At 38.8% G+C, this 17,936-nt stretch overlaps 1 protein-coding gene across 1 annotated transcript; it reads left to right on the top strand.

Moving 5' to 3' along the window:
• Positions 1-2,785: 2,785 nt before the first annotated feature.
• On the top strand, positions 2,786-17,900 carry sgcg (sarcoglycan, gamma). Its single transcript, XM_086164205.1, has 8 exons — positions 2,786-3,003; positions 9,126-9,327; positions 10,195-10,299; positions 11,454-11,541; positions 13,916-14,035; positions 14,748-14,820; positions 15,058-15,181; positions 16,458-17,900. Exons 2-8 carry the CDS (start codon positions 9,133-9,135, stop codon positions 16,623-16,625), a joined length of 873 nt encoding a protein of 290 aa, XP_086020331.1. The 5' UTR covers positions 2,786-3,003; positions 9,126-9,132; the 3' UTR covers positions 16,626-17,900.
• Positions 17,901-17,936: the final 36 nt, after the last annotated feature.

The following is a 17,936-nucleotide window of genomic DNA, read 5'->3' as shown; positions in this document are numbered from 1 at the left end:
TCAGACATCATAGACCCATATGTATTGTGTAGCATTGATAAATTTCAAATACCGTTTCATAAGATTTTTTCTTCCATCTGTCCTTAAAAGATATTTGTCATATCACCATTTCGACAAAATATCAATTGTTCAGACTGAATAGTGCTGGCACAGTAAATCATGAAGGGACATATGGACAAATGGTCTTGTTTTCATTTCAAAATAGATGATCTCTGCCAGCGATTCATTATTTATGCCTGCAAGTTATTTGTTAAAAGCCAGTGGCGGTAGGAGGTTATGAGATATTTAATAGAGATGGCATGAAATGAAATCTTCTCTTGTCAGATGTTTGCTTAAGGCATGAGAGACTGGAGTCTTGATGGATGTTGTGTGACATCCCTTTGTCATCGTATACTCCTACCTCAAGCTGCAGCAGCAAAATAAATTGCAGGATGCAGGTCACTGACTGCATCATGGATCAGCTCTTCCAACGTTGGAAGGGTGAACACTGCCTGTGTGCAAAGGACGGTACCTTTCTCGCTCAGCATAATATACACTTGCACAAAATGGATTTTTGTTTGATTTAAATGGCATGTCAGCGGCAAATTACAGCAGTGCCTGATGTTATTATTTAATAAAAGCTCAAGGTAGAAAACTGGGAACATTGTCCTAGATACAATCTCATGCTCTTTTTATTCAAATCAATCTTGCATATAAAATGATTTATAATGAAACCCTTCCGCTTACCTGTTAAAAGAGTGTCAATCATACTGTGAGCCGAACATTCTTGGGCTACAGCAAAAACTATTTTCTTTATTAAGGTGACTGATGAATATAATGGTTAGTGTCAAAATGTTTTCCTGAAACCTAAGATTACATTTTCTAACATCCACAGCCCGAATATAATTTAACTTTCATAGAGATATAAAGAAACCTGAAAGTATTCTCATCTGATCACCTGCGAGCAAAGATTTTTGACTTTTCTTGATCAAGACGTAATTTACATCACATTTATTATCAAAATAGATAATTTAATCAATCAATTGTTACTGTTCTAAATAGTTCCCTTTACCCTCAAGAGGGATCGTACCTGGATTATATCAGTGTTGACCAACACTAATATTTCCACTCATAGCCATTGTCAATTAAGTATTACCATTTCTTCAAAACAAAATCAAATTTCAAAAACACAAAGTGGATTTAACATGTAGAAAATTAACAAAGACTCGAATGACAAAAAGATGGTAAGAGCAAGTCAACAGCACATAACTCTGAAAGGAAGAAGGCTAAGGGAACGCATTTCCGGTGTGATGAAACTTTTAAAATCGGGACCATTTGGAACAGATCTTCCGACCTTCACCATCGACACTCAGTAGTTTCGTGCAGGCAAAAACTACACGGTCAACGTTTTTAATTTCTCTAAAAAGTCTCTAATCTCTAAAAAGTATGGAAGTAAATCTTATTAATAACAGTGATAATAAAGCACACAGCCATGACCGGAAACGGCTGTCACGTGTTCATGGGCAAGGTGCCAATCACGGTTGTTTAAAATTGCCGAAACTGTCGAATTTAGAGGAAAAGAAGTAATGCCGCAGTTTGAACTTTACTTTTGTTTTTTTGTTTATTTTTTTTCGTTTTTCTGTGGTGCCGTGTCTGCTTTTTACCGTATGTTCAAATCTACCGTTGTGTAAGTTCTAAATGTATGCGTTTCCAACGTTGTTGAAACACGCTAATTTCTGGTTTGTGCAACTAACACTTTTGAGATGAAAAGTAAATATCAAATTACATGTACAACAACCATCACCAGTACAGGTATTAGATATTTCTTTATTTATACGACTCAGGCAGCTCCACTTTAAAGCCTTACATTAGTGTTTTTAAAAAGAGAAAAAAAACAACAACCATGCAGAAGGCTGGAGGAAAAGGTTCCTGGTCCAGAAAAAGCGTTTTTTCTGTTAGCAAGAACGCATCACACAAAGTCCTATATTTTATTGTTTTTTTTTTTCTGAGTATGCTTTGATGAATAAGGAGGAGATTTTATTCAATCAGGAATTTGAAGTTTTAATTAACAGTGGGATCTATTAGGCATCTCAATAGTTGTGTCATCAGAATATCACTGATCCAGCTTTTTAATTAAAATGCCATCTAAGCTACAATGCATGCTGTCTTGTAAATTTGTTTTCATAATAACAACTGTCATTCAAAACAAAGGATTGAATAGAGTCTTTATCTGCACGTGTTTATTATATGTATGGTATCTGCTACTTTGCTCAACCAATTTTATAGAAGATGACTAAAGGCCTCAAGCCCTTAATTATGGCATTTTAATTTATTGGATTTTTTCCCATTAATTTTAATGAACTTCACTGGTTGAATAGGGTGTTGATAATGAGAAGCATTTTTTAAAATTGTTAGCTGTAGTATCCAATTAATACGATACTACAGCTTAATCCATTTCCATATCATGTTTAACCTTGTACCTCTCCTGTGCATGAATACACTTTACTTGCTGTAGTTTGCTCTCTGCTCACATTTGCCCTCTTCAAGGTCCAACCATCCTGCTGACCATCACAGAGCGGAGCAATCTGAAAGGGCAGCTTCACTTTATGGTGAGAGCCTTGAGCGAAGCGTACGTCGAGGCTCGGCTCGGCCCATGGAAGTGACTCACCAGTGTCCATGATAAATAACTACGTCTGTTCTGTGAGACTGAGCCTCTCCACTGATGGTTAATTCTACTGTTCCTCCCCCTCCCACCCTCTTCTTTCTCTCCCTCTCTCTCTCTCACACTCACAGATGATATTCAAATGTCTGCAGGAAGGGTGAAAAACAGAGTGGGTATGCAGGGTAGTGGGAGCGCCGCCTCGTGTTGATTAGTCAAGCCACTTCCATAGCTGGATTTATGGCACGCAGCTGTTGAGTGGTTGACAGACGTGTGAGGAGCTCAACCACTGCTGCTTCACAAGCTGCTCTCACCAACTCGAGTGCTGCGCAGTAGAAAGGACCGCCGTGCTTCAACGCACAACCGTAAGTGCTCTTGCTTTTCCGTCTGCCGTTTATTCTCTTTTGTGGTCTCCTGGAGATTACGATGTAACCTTTGACCTGCTGCACTGCTTCTTGTCTGTCTCCTTTTATGTAGTCATGTGAATGTGCCGAATTTACACTTGTACTGTAGTATAGCGTTAGTAAAGTGGTTTTTAGTTGACTGCAGCTTAACCATACATGGCCATCATTACTGAGATACTGACACACAAAAATAACTTCATTATTCATTCCAGCAGAGGTTTTGTGTGTGTGTGTGTGTGTGTGTGTGTGTGTGTGTGTGTGTGTGTGTGTGTGTGTGTGTGTGCGCATGGCACTTTTTTAAATTTAGTTCACAATACCATGTCCTATATTTAGCAGGTAACACAGCAGTTGGAGACACAAGTCGACCACCCAACAGACAGGACAGGATAGGACAGTAACTTCAGCCCTGTATATATCACTTGAATCACTTCCCGCTCCTCAACACTCTCTAAACTAATTTTAAAAGTTGTGGCTTTGAGTCAGGTCAAGCTTTCTGGATTCTCCATTACAAATGTACCCCATGGATTTCATACATTAATTTAGTTTGTCAGGTCTGCTTCTTGCTCTCATTCGGAGGTCAGAGACAAAACGGAAGTGCCAGGCAACCAGCATCACTTGTTTGAGGTTAATTGCGGGGGTGCCTGAAGATAAATGGCCTCGCCAGCCACCATGAGGTCACAACACTATCTCATATTGTATGTGAGACTACTTTTCTAGAGAGCTGCACAGCGTTTGCCACTTGATTTTAGTTCTCTCTATTGTGCTTTAACAGTTAGAGGTTTAAAAAGTTCTTATAGTAACTGTCTTTCATTGGAAAGCTTCTAAATAAAAGCATGGATCTATTGAAAAAATATTATACCTTCCACATATCCCATAAATTGAGCGTTCCTGGCGTTAGAGCAGGCAGGGTGCCTGGGCTGTGTTTATTTTGTTGCTATGGAAGGATTCATCTGCGGCTTTGGGGCTGGTAACACTGAAACTGGAGCAGAAAGATACCACCAGAGAAAAAGTAACAGAGCCGGTTCCCCCTTGCAGTCTTTCCCAGAGTACAGAGGCCTGTTATTGCTTTCATTTAAAATCATGACAGCAGGTTAGATCAAATTCATTAACATCATAATGAAGAAGTCCTCACTGCACATCTGCCCAAGGTGCAGAGCCAGGCTGAATAGGGTTTAATAGGAAGTGTTTAGTTCATTAACTCAGAATAGTAATGCGCATGCGCTGTCTGTCACTGTGGATCAAGTCATCAATCCACAGCTACAGGTTGCCTCCGTTTCTATCCTGCATGGTCAGAAAAATACATACGCTATCGAGAAAAAATAAAAATAAATAAGTGTTGGGTAGGGTTTTGCTGTTTCAGTTGAAAAAGTAACATCTCAAGATCGGTTGTTTAACCATAGCCTCAACTCTTGAAGGAACCGTTCGGTGCATAAAAGCAGCCAGAGTGCCCGGACGAGTTAAGGTTACAAAACAAATTTTTTGGCCGCTTGATATCAGATGAATCACCGATATTCAACAAGGACTTGTCATACCAGAGCTTATTTTAAAAGGTCGGTGTTAAACAGCTTCAAATACTTTCTAAAGCTGCCTTTAATTCCCAAATTTTGGGAGCTGTTTGATAACTTGGATGCCTTTCTTGTAGAAATAACAGCTTTTACATTTTCTTTGAAAACTGTCATCTACTGCATTATGGAGTTGGTGAACATTAAGGTTCTGTTAGATGCCGTTCTCAGCTTTGATTTTGTCAAAGTGTTTGCACACATGTTATTAAATCTTACTGCTGAATTCCATCTGGTCAATCACACTTGGCTTAGTTTAAGTCCAGTGGTGAAGTACTGTTACCCATAAATTAAGTCGATTCGGTGGACTTAAAATACCCATTACAAGTCTTGACTTAGAAATATAAACATAGGACAGCGGATTTTGTCTGCAAAATACACTGCATGTATGATACAAGTACTCTTTATTAAGTCTACACTATATTATAATAGTATATTTTTCATAGTGATGGTGATTTTTTTATCAATAATAAATACTGTAAAAAGTGAGATAATTTTTACACTGTAATTTATTAAATCTCAAGCCATCTTTAGATGCTTAGAAATGATTGCAGTAATAGCACTGCATCCTATCACAGGAGATGTTTTCAATAAAAAAGAAAAAAACATGAATCTGAGAGACAGATTTAAAAAAATATACCATATTTTATTTAAAAGCAAATCAGTCAATCAATCTCCTGGAATAGAGGGTAGTATTTTGCTCTGGTGGGGAGTGAAGAGTAACTATAATATAGCGTGAAATAGGAAGGTTCAAAAAGTAAGTCACAATAACAAACAAATATGTAGAGCTCTTTTCTAACACCTTGCATGTGACAAACTAGATGGATTCCAGTTATGGTGAATTAGTACAGGACTTTTCTCAGATTTTTTTGTGTGTGTGTTTGTCATGGTTCGGGGCATATACTCTGTATATACCTACATTTGCTGCACATCACACATGGATATATACATCACATTTGGTGTTCTCTCCCTGAAGAGTAAAAAGGAAGCAAGGAAATCAGCCTTATAACACATTGAAAATGTAATTTGCCTCAGGCACCAATGTGTTCACAGATCTGTCTCTGACACCTTCCTTTGAGTCAAAGTTGTCCTGCCAGGATGGAAACTTAAAAAAAAAAAGAATCTCAGTGTGTAACTTCAAGGCTCAGGTGGACTCACCGTTTAACCTAATCTGACAGAATTACCTTAGAAATATTTAAATTGAATGATGAGTGAATTAAGAACTTCTGACACTGTACAAACTTACGATACCCCTTGGCTATTGTCAGTTTTTTTTTGGGACTAGCAGCTGCTGGGTGGGCAGAAGGGTAACCTACAGACAAAGCCCTCAATAAACAACCAGAAGAATTCAGACTTAATCCAAGCCAAAGGGCTATTTCTTTTTCTATACCTCTGATTGCTCTGAATTGGATTATTCCTCTTGTCTTCCATCGATTTTTCATGTTGATCTGTGGAGCGCATCGACTTGTCAGTTACATTAAATGTGTTCTAACAACAAATTTGTCCTGCCCAGTGTGGGAAATACTGAAGTAGTTCTATTGAACAGCAGCTGCTTCATCTTTCAGGTGGCAAGGTTATGCAGTGGTTAGCACTTCCACCTCACAGCAAGAGTGTCCCTGGTACAATATCGGCAGGGTGCCTTTCTGTGTGGAGTGTTGTGCTGTTCTGTTTGTGTTTTCTACCTCCAGCTTCTCCAGCTTCCTACCACATTCCAAAAACTTGGACTGTGGACAGTTTTGTTTGTGTCCATATGTGGCCCTGTGATTGACTAGGATCCAGCACTCCCAGTACCCCCATGACCCTGAGCGCAGGATAAGCAGTATAGACAATGAATGAATGAATGTTTCATTTTTTATATTAGAAAATGTTCTTGAAAATTAAAAAAAAAGTCTGAAGGGCAGATAAATCTATGTCAATTCAACACAGTTAAAAAATTTGGGTGGACTATGATATGTCACCAGTATAACTACTAAAATAAATAGGATTGAGAAGATGTCTGTCTTCCTACCACTTCCTCTTCCCCAATATTTGGTAGCATTGTATTTTTCTTCTACCTTTTTTTTCTCCCCTCAACAATCCTTTGTTGAGTGGTGGAATAAAGGCTCTGCATCACAACTGGGCTCGCCAAACAGGGGTCAGGTCCTATGGAAAGGCTTTGTCTCAGAAATACTCACACCCTCTTACACTATCACGCTATCACTTCTTCATGTGTCACTGAAAGCAGCAAGACCATGTCTCAGCACCTACAGAGGCCTTTAGCATCTTCTCCTTTCACCTCAGAGAAACTCACAGTCCTGCAGAGGGTGCATATTTATCTTGTCTCTGAGGGTGGAAACAAATCTCATTTTATAACTGAGAGAAAAACACTTTTGTATGTTTTGGCTTTTTTTTTTTGCACACCAGTTATTGTGCAGTTTATTAGTCTTTTTGTTGTTTCATCACCAGCGATGAGTTTCGCAGTGTGATAATTTGGACGGGTTGAACATCTGCTCTGATCACAGGAGAATTACTTTTTGGTTTGAAAAACAAGGTCCTTAAATGCAACATAAAACACCTTTACCGTGGCAGTAAGGCAAAACAGCTGCCCTCCATGTAAATTAGCCATAGTTACTGTTGAGAGTGTCAGGTTCTTGAAAAAAGAAAGGTATTTCATAACTATATGTTCAGGTAACTTTTGCATTTAAATTTAGTGCAGCACGTTGCTTTTGAAAAAGCTGCCCTCTGTCTTTATGTGTCTCGTCTGTTTTATTGACTTGTAACCGTCTACAAGTGACAGCATATTGCTGAGGCCTCGTCCCCACTGGAAGTAGTTTTCTCAGCAAAATGTGTCTGGTTATTAATGCAGATTAATCTATAAGAAGTGACAAGGCTGCTCTCAGTGCGGTGCTGTGAGGCTGCACAGTTCTTGGCTCCACTGCACTTGATGCACTGTGTCGTGTGTAGTTATGAAATCTGTCTCTGACATTCCCTATTGACACTGTGTCAAATTGTCTGAATGTGCCAAATGGAGAACTCCCTGAGAATGAATACAGAAAATGTTAAGGATTTGAAGTGTACTCATCTTCATTCCCTGCTTTGTTTTGTTTTTTTAACTGCTGGCTTTTCTGCTGCATTGCCAAAACGATTGTCTCTTTTCCGTGATGCGCTTTATTTTCCTCCCTTTTTTGCCTTCTTGCAAAGCAGCTGGAAGTACTGGCCCAAGTTTTCCATTGGAGCAACTGGCCAGATATCCACAGAATCTGTATGTAAGCTCATGAATGAAATGTGAACAAAGCCTTCTATTCAGTTTCTACAAAATGTGTTTACTTCTGATTTTTTTTTTTACTTGAAGCCTTTTGTTTAACAGTAAGGTTGGAGGCTAACATTGAATTCACATTCTGTGAGGAAGCTACAGGAAACACAAAAGGGGTCAAACCCACAGATTTGAAAGCCACATCAGAAAACACGCAGAGTGAACAGTCATAGTGATGGATTCCTGTGGTATTGTCAGATACTTCATAATTGGAAACTCATGGTTTCATGATTTGAAACTATTCAAGGAAAGTGCTCAGGAAATCATACCCCATTACAAAATATCCAACATATTGGAAAGATCGCCGATCAATAGTAATGGTGAATTGAGAGCGGATGTTACAAAAAGTTTGTGGTGCATAGAAGCAAACACTGCTCTCATATTGCAGTTCAGTTATTAATCCATAATTTTGAATCAGCACAATCATAAACATGAGTATGAGGTATGTAGAAATGGCTGTGTGTGAATTACTGGCGAGTTGACTAAAACAGTAAATTCAAAGAGTATTGATCATGTATTAATAATAGATTCTTACAAATTTTTTTGTAAATTTTTTGGAAAATTATTTTTGTTAAATTGTTACGTTGTTTGGTCGGATGGAGATTAGTTCTGAATGTCATTAGAAATTATCTAAAATAGTTTGGGAAAAGACTTTTAGAAACACATTATTTTATTGTGAATGAACAAATATCTTAAAAGCACAAGAATGTACCTTGTTTCAAAGTATTCTCATATATCATCAACAATATCACAAATGTTTTGTAACAAATATTAGGGGAAATATATATACATGTATGTATATATAATTTGCAGATGCAATTCACAGAACACTAGGTTTACATTTGGTTTTAGCAGTAGCCTTTAGCAAACATTTCTTCACCCTCATCTTATGTTGAAAAACAGACTGCAACTATTATTTTAAATAGGCTCAATATGCCACCCGCATCTCTGATGAGTAAGTGTGTGTGTGCATTTGCAACGTAGACTTGGTTTATAGTCACATCACATGGGTGCATGTTTTTCAATGTAGACTTGGTTTACAGTCACATCACAAGCCCTCCTTCCAGCAGATGGATTTGAAAGCAGCTCTCAGGCTAAAAATGATATAGTGGTTTCCTCTGAATAACTCTCCGCATGTGTATTTCAGTCACTTTGGATTACATTCAAACATTAATAAAGTTACCCTGAAAAACAACTTAATGTATTCTTTTTGTCATGGTGTCTGGGCCCAGTTAGCAGATGGTGCGGGAGCAGTATGTCACCACCACCCAGGGCAGCAGTGTGCCCAGGATGGTACCTGAACACATCTACAAGATCGGCATTTATGGCTGGAGGAAGCGCTGCCTCTACCTGTTTGTCCTGCTGCTCATCATCATCCTGATAGTCAACTTCGCCCTCACCATCTGGATCCTGAGGGTGATGTGGTTCAACTCGGTATGTCTGACTTCCCCCTTCTTTTCTCCCCGTCCATTACTCCTTCCTTGTCACTTCCCTTTTATAAACACTATAGCTTCTTATAGTAATAGCAATAGCTGAAGTATTCTACCCCTATATAATTATCTGGTACTTCATTGGAGGGGCTGGATATTTTCTTGTTATTTTAGCTTTCTGTCTCATGTCCAGATGGCAAACTTAGCAACAGAATCAGAACACACGCATATCAAGCAACTGTCTAGCCAGCTTCTAACATATGTCTGGTTTGCATAGTACATAGTTATACTTTGTCAAAGTAATTGCCAGTATGATGCAGGGTTTCCATATATTTAAACATTTTTAGAAACCATTAAAATAATCAAAGTCTCATGCAGCGCTGGTATTTCATTAATATCAGCTCAGGCATGAATGCTATGCTGATAAGCATCAAACAGACAACTCTTTTAATAACGTTTCTCAGCTTTATTGATGAGTGTCGCTGAGATTTAATATATTGTGGTCAAAGATACAGTAGCAGCACAGTACAGCAGTAGTAGTAGTAGTAGTAGTAGTAGTAGTAGTTGTAGTAATTGTTGTAGAAGTAGTTTGATATCATCACCTAGCTTCAATGGATGATTTTAAACAGATTTACAGCTGAGTGTCAAGAGATTCCAATGTGTTTGCAAAGGATCCATCTCAAGGCAACTCAAATAGAACCAAGTTTTATCAAAAGTCAAATGAAAGTTTCACCATCCAAACCCTGCCTCACATTAACTACACATGTGGCACTTCTGGAAATCCATGAGTCTTTTTAATTTCTTCACATTAATATTTTAACATTAAGAGATTCAGTTTCCTCCTTTGCCTGAGTAATGACTGTGACTGCAGGAAGGAATGGGACTCCTGCAAGTGCACTCTGATGGGGTCAAGCTGGAAGATGGCGAGTCAGAGTTTTTATTGCCCATCTACGCTCAAGAGATCCACTCGAGAGAAGTAAGGCAAACTTATTTTTCTCCCCCTTTGGAAATTTGTGCACCATCTGCCTTCTTTCTTTTCCTCCCCCACTTTCTTCTGCTTTCTCCCATCTTCTGTTTTCTTCACAGTGAGCTATCACACTCTCATCGATTATACAAGTCCAAAAGCGTCACGTTTCATCTTCCTGCTAATAAAGAATTTGTATCAGTCAGCTTATTTCCTGTTGGACTTTCAAACACTCCTCCCCCAACTGGGGTGAATGAACCGTGTATTTCTGACTGGATTTTTTTTTTGGACAAATATTAGAAGGAACTGGATTTGGCAGTCCCACATAGCATACTGGGTCCTGCATTGAGCTCCCGATTAACCTCAGGGAAATTTGTGGTGGAGAGTAGTTTATGGCCCGCCTGCGAGCAGCAGATGGGAACACTTTGGTACCGTTGTTTACATGTTATGGTTTTTCTTGCTCCTAGCAGCAATTTTTTAGCATTCTTTCTTACTTTATGGGCCCCCATTAAAGTCTGTGTATTTCTCATTTATGGGGAGACACTGTCTGATGTGCTTTATGAATTTCTGGCCACTGTTCCAACTCTTATATGGTACTTCCCATATGAGATACAAAGTTACAAAGTTACATTTCATTAAAAGCCATTTTTGAGTTTACAATTCTTGCTAATTAACATCTGGTGTCATATCAATCTAGGAAATGACTATTTCTGTTGGAAATCAGTGTGACTTCTAAACACACACAGTATGTTGTCGGAGCTGCCCTGACTACTAGATACCAGAATTACCAACATTTCTTAAAAATCACTTTGAGAGTTGAGAGTTTATATGGAAATCATCTATTGATATTTACTTATGACAAATGGTCTTTTTCTATGCCACAAACCACATAAAAACAGGGAAGTTGGTCAACCTCTTCAGAAGTTAAGGACGTAACATAATTCAGACTGATGTCAGTGCTATTTAGTCATAAACCAAAGTATCTGACAGTTGAAAATATAAGAGTAAGTCCGTGACATCTTTTTTAAGTCCTTAATTGTTTGATCAAGTAGTTTATTGCGTGGCTCGGAGAGTAAATGATAAACATAGATCCATATTCAGGCAATCTTTATGTTACAGGTCCACAGTGGAATCATTATCGTTATCTTTTTCTTTGTTTTTCACAGGACTCCGCACTGCTTGTGCACTCCTCGGAAAATGTTTCCCTAAATGCCCGCAATGAAAATGGCGACGTGACAGGGAGGATATCTACTGGTAAGAGGCTGAGAGGAGACTCATGAACATTCATTGAGAGGCACATTGCACAAGTTCTTGACAAAGTGTCCCATTGATATACGAGGGCAATACAGAAGTCATTCATGCACTTGTCCTGCAGCAATTTCTTATCCAACATTAGCAGTGACAAGAACTCATCCTTCCATAATAATGCCTTAGATTTCCATTTAAAACCGATTAAATGCAATACATTCCTCTTTCCAGTGTTGCTTGTGCAGAGTTCTATATAACATATAGGGCCAGAGGCCTGCGGAGGATCATATTTGTGCTTCCTTTATGGCTCATTAACAGCTGCATCGGAGCATTTTGTCATAATTAAAATGCCAACTAATGACCCAACTAATTGCAGTGTTTTACTGTGCTGTTATGTGTCCTTGATCATCCAGTCATAAAAAGCATAGCTCGGTCCTCCGTGAACAAAACTCTAATGGTTGTTAGGGGAAGATTACATGCCGATTCACAGCTGTAGGTGCTGAAGCAAGTTAAACAACTCGCCGAGTGATTTTTGTGCGTTACTTTTTCTCTCGCTGGGTTTTAACAGTGATGCAGAGGATGCTAAAGTGGGATAACTTTGGTTTTATATATATAGCTGATACTATTTAAATGTCCAGGGTTTATATTTAATATGTACACGCCAGTGCTTTGTATTTTTGCGCCACAACTCATCAGGGAGCAGTTTATGACAGGAAATTAGTACTCTCTGTAGTTATTGCAAGAATGAAGGGAATTTGCTCATGCTGAGACTGAAATTCAATTTAAAAGTGCTAAAGAGGACGTTGATTTTGGAACACAACAACTTATTCAGAAAGTCAGCCATGCTGTGACCCCCTTGGTAAGATTTGGATGGATGCCCTTCTCTTCTGATCTTCATCTTCATCCCTCTAATTAGCTTAAGAAAATAAATCCATCAGTTGCCCTCCTCAACCAGTCACAAAATTCACGCTCCGCTAAAGACGAATAGTTCCAATGCCCATTTTGTGTTTCAAGTCAAGTCAGATTTTATTTATATGGCACAAACTCCGTTGTCTTGTGACACTTTCCATGTAGAGTAGTTCTTGACCACACTCTGAAATGATATGCAGAAACACAAAGATTTCCCGAAAGGGGGGTCGGGTTGGAGGGACAGGCACAAATGATCTTATACTAACAGAAGCGCTGACAATTACATGGTAATAGCTCACATGATACCATAATAGCTTTCATTCTCATAAAAATGAAAACAATGATAGGGGGCTAAGACTGTCGCAGCGTATCAAGCCATGCCTCCTGGGAACCTGCGAAATGACAGAGCCCAAGGACTCAGGAGAAGCTATGAGGTTAATATGAAACCTTCATGATAGGATATAAGCGCAGACAGGATTGGAAGAGTGGGTGGAACGAGAGAGGTCGTTCATTTACCGTGGTAGAAAAGATTCCTAGAATGGCTTTTCAAATTTAAACCGCATATTGTGGTGATCATCGGTAGCGCCACAGTCGGTGAAGCTCTAAACCGCTGTGTGCAGTGCAGAGCACAATAAGATAAGACAAGATAAACTTTATTGCTCCCCATAGGGGAAATACCTTTGTCACAGCAGCGTAATAGTAATAATGTTAAAAAAAAGATAAATAAATATGAATATAAATATAAATAGAAAGGCAGAAGATAGAAGATAGCAAGACATCCACGAATGAATAGACAGCAGATAAATAGACAGCAGATGACAACAACAGCAATAGCAGCAACAACATCAGGGATAACAACATCTAGGAACATTAAGGGTGAAAAATACAGAAGCAGAACTTAATAATAATATAAATAGTGACAAAAATAAATAGCAATGAATAAGATAAATAAACAAAAATAGGCAGGATGTGTGCGGGCTGGGACAAACAAGGATAAAAGGGACAGAGTTAGGGAATAACATGTGAATGGGTGAGGTGGTGAATGTGGTAGCATAGTGAAAGTGTGGAAGCAAAGTGCAAAGGTGATGCAAGTCACCATCAACAAGAGCTGATATAGCAGGAACAAAACTTGTTATATTGGCTGTTTTGTCCAAACAGACAATTTTCTTTTGCTGTTTTGGATTGACATTCAGAGATGGTGATCACAACTCAGGTGTTTTTTTTTCTTATTCTCAAAATCTCAGCCTGCACTCCTTTGAAAAGAAGTGGCAGTCGGAGGAACAAAGATTCCCTACTTTGTTGTATTTATACTTTGAATTCCCAGCACAAATGCAGCATGGGAGAAAGTTTCCATTGTGTAGCATCATAGATTAGAAGACTGCAAAACAAAGAGATCAGACTTTGAGGTTTTGTAGTAAGTCTCGCTGGCAGTATTTTATCCAAACCCCTTCAGGTGTTGTTATTGTTGCAGGTCCTCGAGAAGCTCAGGGACACACTCGACATCTGCTCCTCAACTCCAACAATGACAACATGCTGTTCACCGCAGATGGTGAGCAGACCGTCATCGGACCTGACAAACTCCGCATAACAGGTAAACCAACAGCTGCCACCCACTGCCCGCCTGAAATTATCACATACCTTGGATGAAAATATTTCAATTTTTTTTTTTTTTTTTTTGGAGGAAAGGGCTCAAATAACAGATGGGAACTCCACAAGAGCAGACAGGCAGGGAAGCTGAGGCAACATCCTAATACATTCATTTCATAATCCGTCATGTCATGCAGTTGTTGATGCATTTTACATCATGAGTTTGTTTGTTATCCTGTGTGACTGTGTAAAACCATCACAGGTATAACCACTTCAACTCCCGCATTACTTTAACTTATACTTCAGGCTAACAATTCCTTATTCCCCCACTATGTCTTGCAGCATGTGTGTCAGCTTTGCCGTGGCTTAGCAGCCACACACTGATTAATGTGAGATCGTGTGTTAGCTGAAAGCTTCATCGTGCCCTGCGGGTTTATTTTTGATACACGGTGATAGAACAGCAGCACTGGGTGCAAATAAGGTCTCTGAAAACTATGATGTAAGAAAAAAAAAAAAAAATCTAGCATCAGCTCTTTCGAGCCGCATACTACGGACAGCAAAGTAGGAATTTCACTGTATAAGGGAAACACGTTTCTATACTGTACATGTGACAATAAACGCTTTTAATCTTCCACTGCTGCCGGAAAATAAGCCGCTTAGAAGTGAAAGAAAAAGCAGTCACCCCAGGTATAAATGTGGCGTCCTCTTTTCGTCAGGTCCAGAGGGGGCTTTCTTCCAGCATTCGGTGGAGGTCCCCCAGCTGAAGTCTGAGTTTTTAAAAGACCTAAGGTGAGTATTTCACCATCAAGACATTGGTGGAAAGCACACAACTCGGTTGCATGTGTGGCCGTCGTGGAAAAAGTGTCCTACGAGAAATCACCATTTAATACACCTCAACCTGCATTTTAATTATTTTCTACTTGAAAGATGGCATTTCTGATTTGTTTATTCTTTAATGAGTGGTGTTTGGTAGGTAACAGAAGCAGAGCAATTGTAGCTCTGAAAATCTGAGGTGTTTATCTTCAGGCTGGAGTCGCCGACCCGCTCCCTTAGTATGGATGCACCGAAAGGAGTTCATCTCAAAGCCTTGGGTGGCAACGTGGAAGTCGCCTCCAACATGGATGTTATTCTGCAGTCGGGTGTAGGACTGGTGAGATAACCATTAGTGGTACCCTTCTTTTTTTTTTAAATCACAACAATAATTAAATGGTAAATTGCTTTTTCAAGCGACATGCTACAACACAGTTCAAAGCAGGGGCTGTTGTGTACGACTCTGCTCTGCGCTCAGACAGAAATAGATTGTTGCAGGTTACTTTTGAGGAACTCATTAACATTCACATTTCATAATGTGGAAAGTCATTTTCATCCATAATTTCTGGAAAAGGTTTCTTTTGACTGTCATGATTTAATTATCCGAAGAAAAGCACCGACAAGAATGTATGACCACAAACACAGAGATGCACGCTGGAAATGCACTCAATGCAAAAACACCAAATCTACATAATAACACACACTGTAATATGGCAGTTCTGGAAGAAGCTGGATCACATAAGCTGTGTATATTCACAAAAGAGGAGGTAAATAGTTTGAACTCTCAGCGTGTCTTTTGGATTTCTCATCATTATGATTTCAACACATGCATATTTTTATCAGATTACACTATTTTCATGACCGTTTAAATAATCTGTTAACTATTAATTCAATAATGATTGGTTTATTATTATGTATGTAGAAGCGCACTCTGAGTGTGATTATGATCAAATTTGAATGTGTTTTGATCGACATCACTACCAGATTTCCGAAGAAGTATTCATGTAAACAGTATCTAGAATAGACTGCTGTGAGGAGTGAGGAGGCACATTAACATATCTTCTTTTTAAACAACACATTGTTTATCTGCAATCAGATAAACAATGTTGTTTATCTGCAATGATAATATAACATAATATAGTGTCATCAGATTTATTTATTTAAATCAGATTTATTTTCTAAATATACTAATACATGGAAAATGTCAATCTTGACAGAATCATGTAAATAGTTGTATTCATTAAATTAACAAGCTATATATACAACATATTGCATTATTTAAGTGTATGGAAATTTGTCGGCAGAGTTGAATGGCCATCACGTGCTTCTTTTCAGTCACTTAATGGCTGTACCCTTTTAAAACACAGCATTTGTTGCTCAGAAAACACCATCTCTTGCTATTTATGCCTCAGTGATAGCGAGAGTGAGCATGACTTGCCATCGCTAAATGTAATACTGTCTTCATCTAGGAATGAAGCGCCTCTGAATCAGATTCTATTAATTATACCTCCACCATGGACCGATGCACAGATTCATCGCTTCGTGCTCTGTATTTCCATGTCACAACTCCACTGTCCTCTAACTACCCCTCACTCTGCATGTGTTTTTGACTGCAGCTCGTGCTCGATGCCGAGACTGTACGCATGCCAAGTCTGCCCCTGAGCGAGGGCGGCGTTTCTGGAAGCACCCAGGATCTCTACGAGGTCTGTGTCTGTCCCAGTGGCAAGCTCTTCCTCTCAAAGGCTGGAGTGACCTCAACCTGCAGTGAGAACCAGGACTGCTAGATGGACGGAGCAGGTAACTGATTAGCCATCTCACTGAAGACGTGGGCTGTAATAAGCACAACTGTTTGTATCTGGTAGTAGCTTTTTTTTTTTTCAATTTTTATACTACAGTGGAAATAAGATCTTAATGCTAAGATCCCACTGACAGGTTTAGGTCTGTAAAGCTACAAATGCCTGCCGGCATACACACTGGGTTTGTCGTGAAATCCATTTTTTGGGTTGGATCATTTCAGCTAGAACTAATTGGCTCTCAGCACCAAATTATCATGGATCAGAGCGTTTAAAAGATTTTCAAACACACACAGTATCATGGCTGGGCAATAGGAGCTGGTAAACAGCTTATATCCTATGCAATATATCTTACGGTGCAATACGTTAAATTAAAACATGTCAAGGGCTTGGATTGATAAAAAAACAAAAAAAAGTCAGTGTTATAAAAAATATTTATTTTACTTTATTGTTCCCAAGGCCTTTGGTATGTAGTGTTTTATTTTGGTTGTTTAGCATGTTTTGTCCAAATGAGGGAAATTTCTGGTAATGCTGGCCTATATTTTATGGCTGGTGAAGTCATTTCATAGATGGCCTTAATGTCTCCCTTTTTTTGAGTCCGATCAGGCACCAAGCAACAGACAGGTTTCCACTGGTTTTGGGGTTTGAGATTATAACACCAGGTCTTGGTGGCACCATAAAATTACATCTAGCATGTTATCACGTGTGTAATTATTTTGTTTATGTTATGTCATTATGATTGCTGAGGCTGTTGTTTTTGTTTTAAACTGCATCAGCATGTAACTGTAGATCAATTACAGGTCAGCCTCTGTGCACACCAAGTCGGTCCGTGTTTGAAAGATAAGACATTACTTTATTTTTGACAAGGAACAAACTAAACAAAAATAGACCCATTACCATGTTAAAGTTAAAGCTCATCTCTGGATTATTATGATTGTTATTATCATTATTTTTAATGTCATTCGGGTTTGTTTTTTGGGTCAAATTTATTGATTTATGTTACACTGGTACATGTGCCTTTGTTGGGATACAGGTTTTCAATCCACTGAATGAGAAACTGCAGTGGATGGTGATGATGGTTGTAATGGACTTTACATGACTGCGTTTCCGACCATTTTTTCATAGTTCTGTGATGTTATTGATTGACATTATTGATTGGTAGTCTATTTGTATGATGTCATATGTGTCTAGCATATTTTGATAAAGTGTGCAATGTTCACATCCTACTTTTTTATGTTCAATAAACCTTGTGCTATTCTTCTACAACGCGTCAGAAGAATTTATTTTCCGGCAACTGTTCCT

This window comes from Fistularia commersonii, chromosome 18 (assembly GCF_037954325.1).
Source record: "Fistularia commersonii isolate RoL2024-O1a breed Wild chromosome 18, RoL_Fcom_v1.0, whole genome shotgun sequence".
Lineage (NCBI taxonomy): Eukaryota > Metazoa > Chordata > Actinopteri > Syngnathiformes > Fistulariidae > Fistularia > Fistularia commersonii.
This window is presented reverse-complemented; position numbering and strand designations above follow the sequence as displayed.

Excerpts from the sequence above, each read along its gene's own strand:
- sgcg (XM_086164205.1), top strand. The coding sequence starts at position 9,133 with ATGGTGCGGGAGCAGTATGTCACCACCACCCAGGGCAGCAGTGTGCCC. Across the intron at positions 9,328-10,194 it reads GGGTGATGTGGTTCAACTCG|GAAGGAATGGGACTCCTGCA; the intron begins GTATGTCTGACT and ends CTGTGACTGCAG. Across the intron at positions 11,542-13,915 it reads GACAGGGAGGATATCTACTG|GTCCTCGAGAAGCTCAGGGA; the intron begins GTAAGAGGCTGA and ends TTATTGTTGCAG.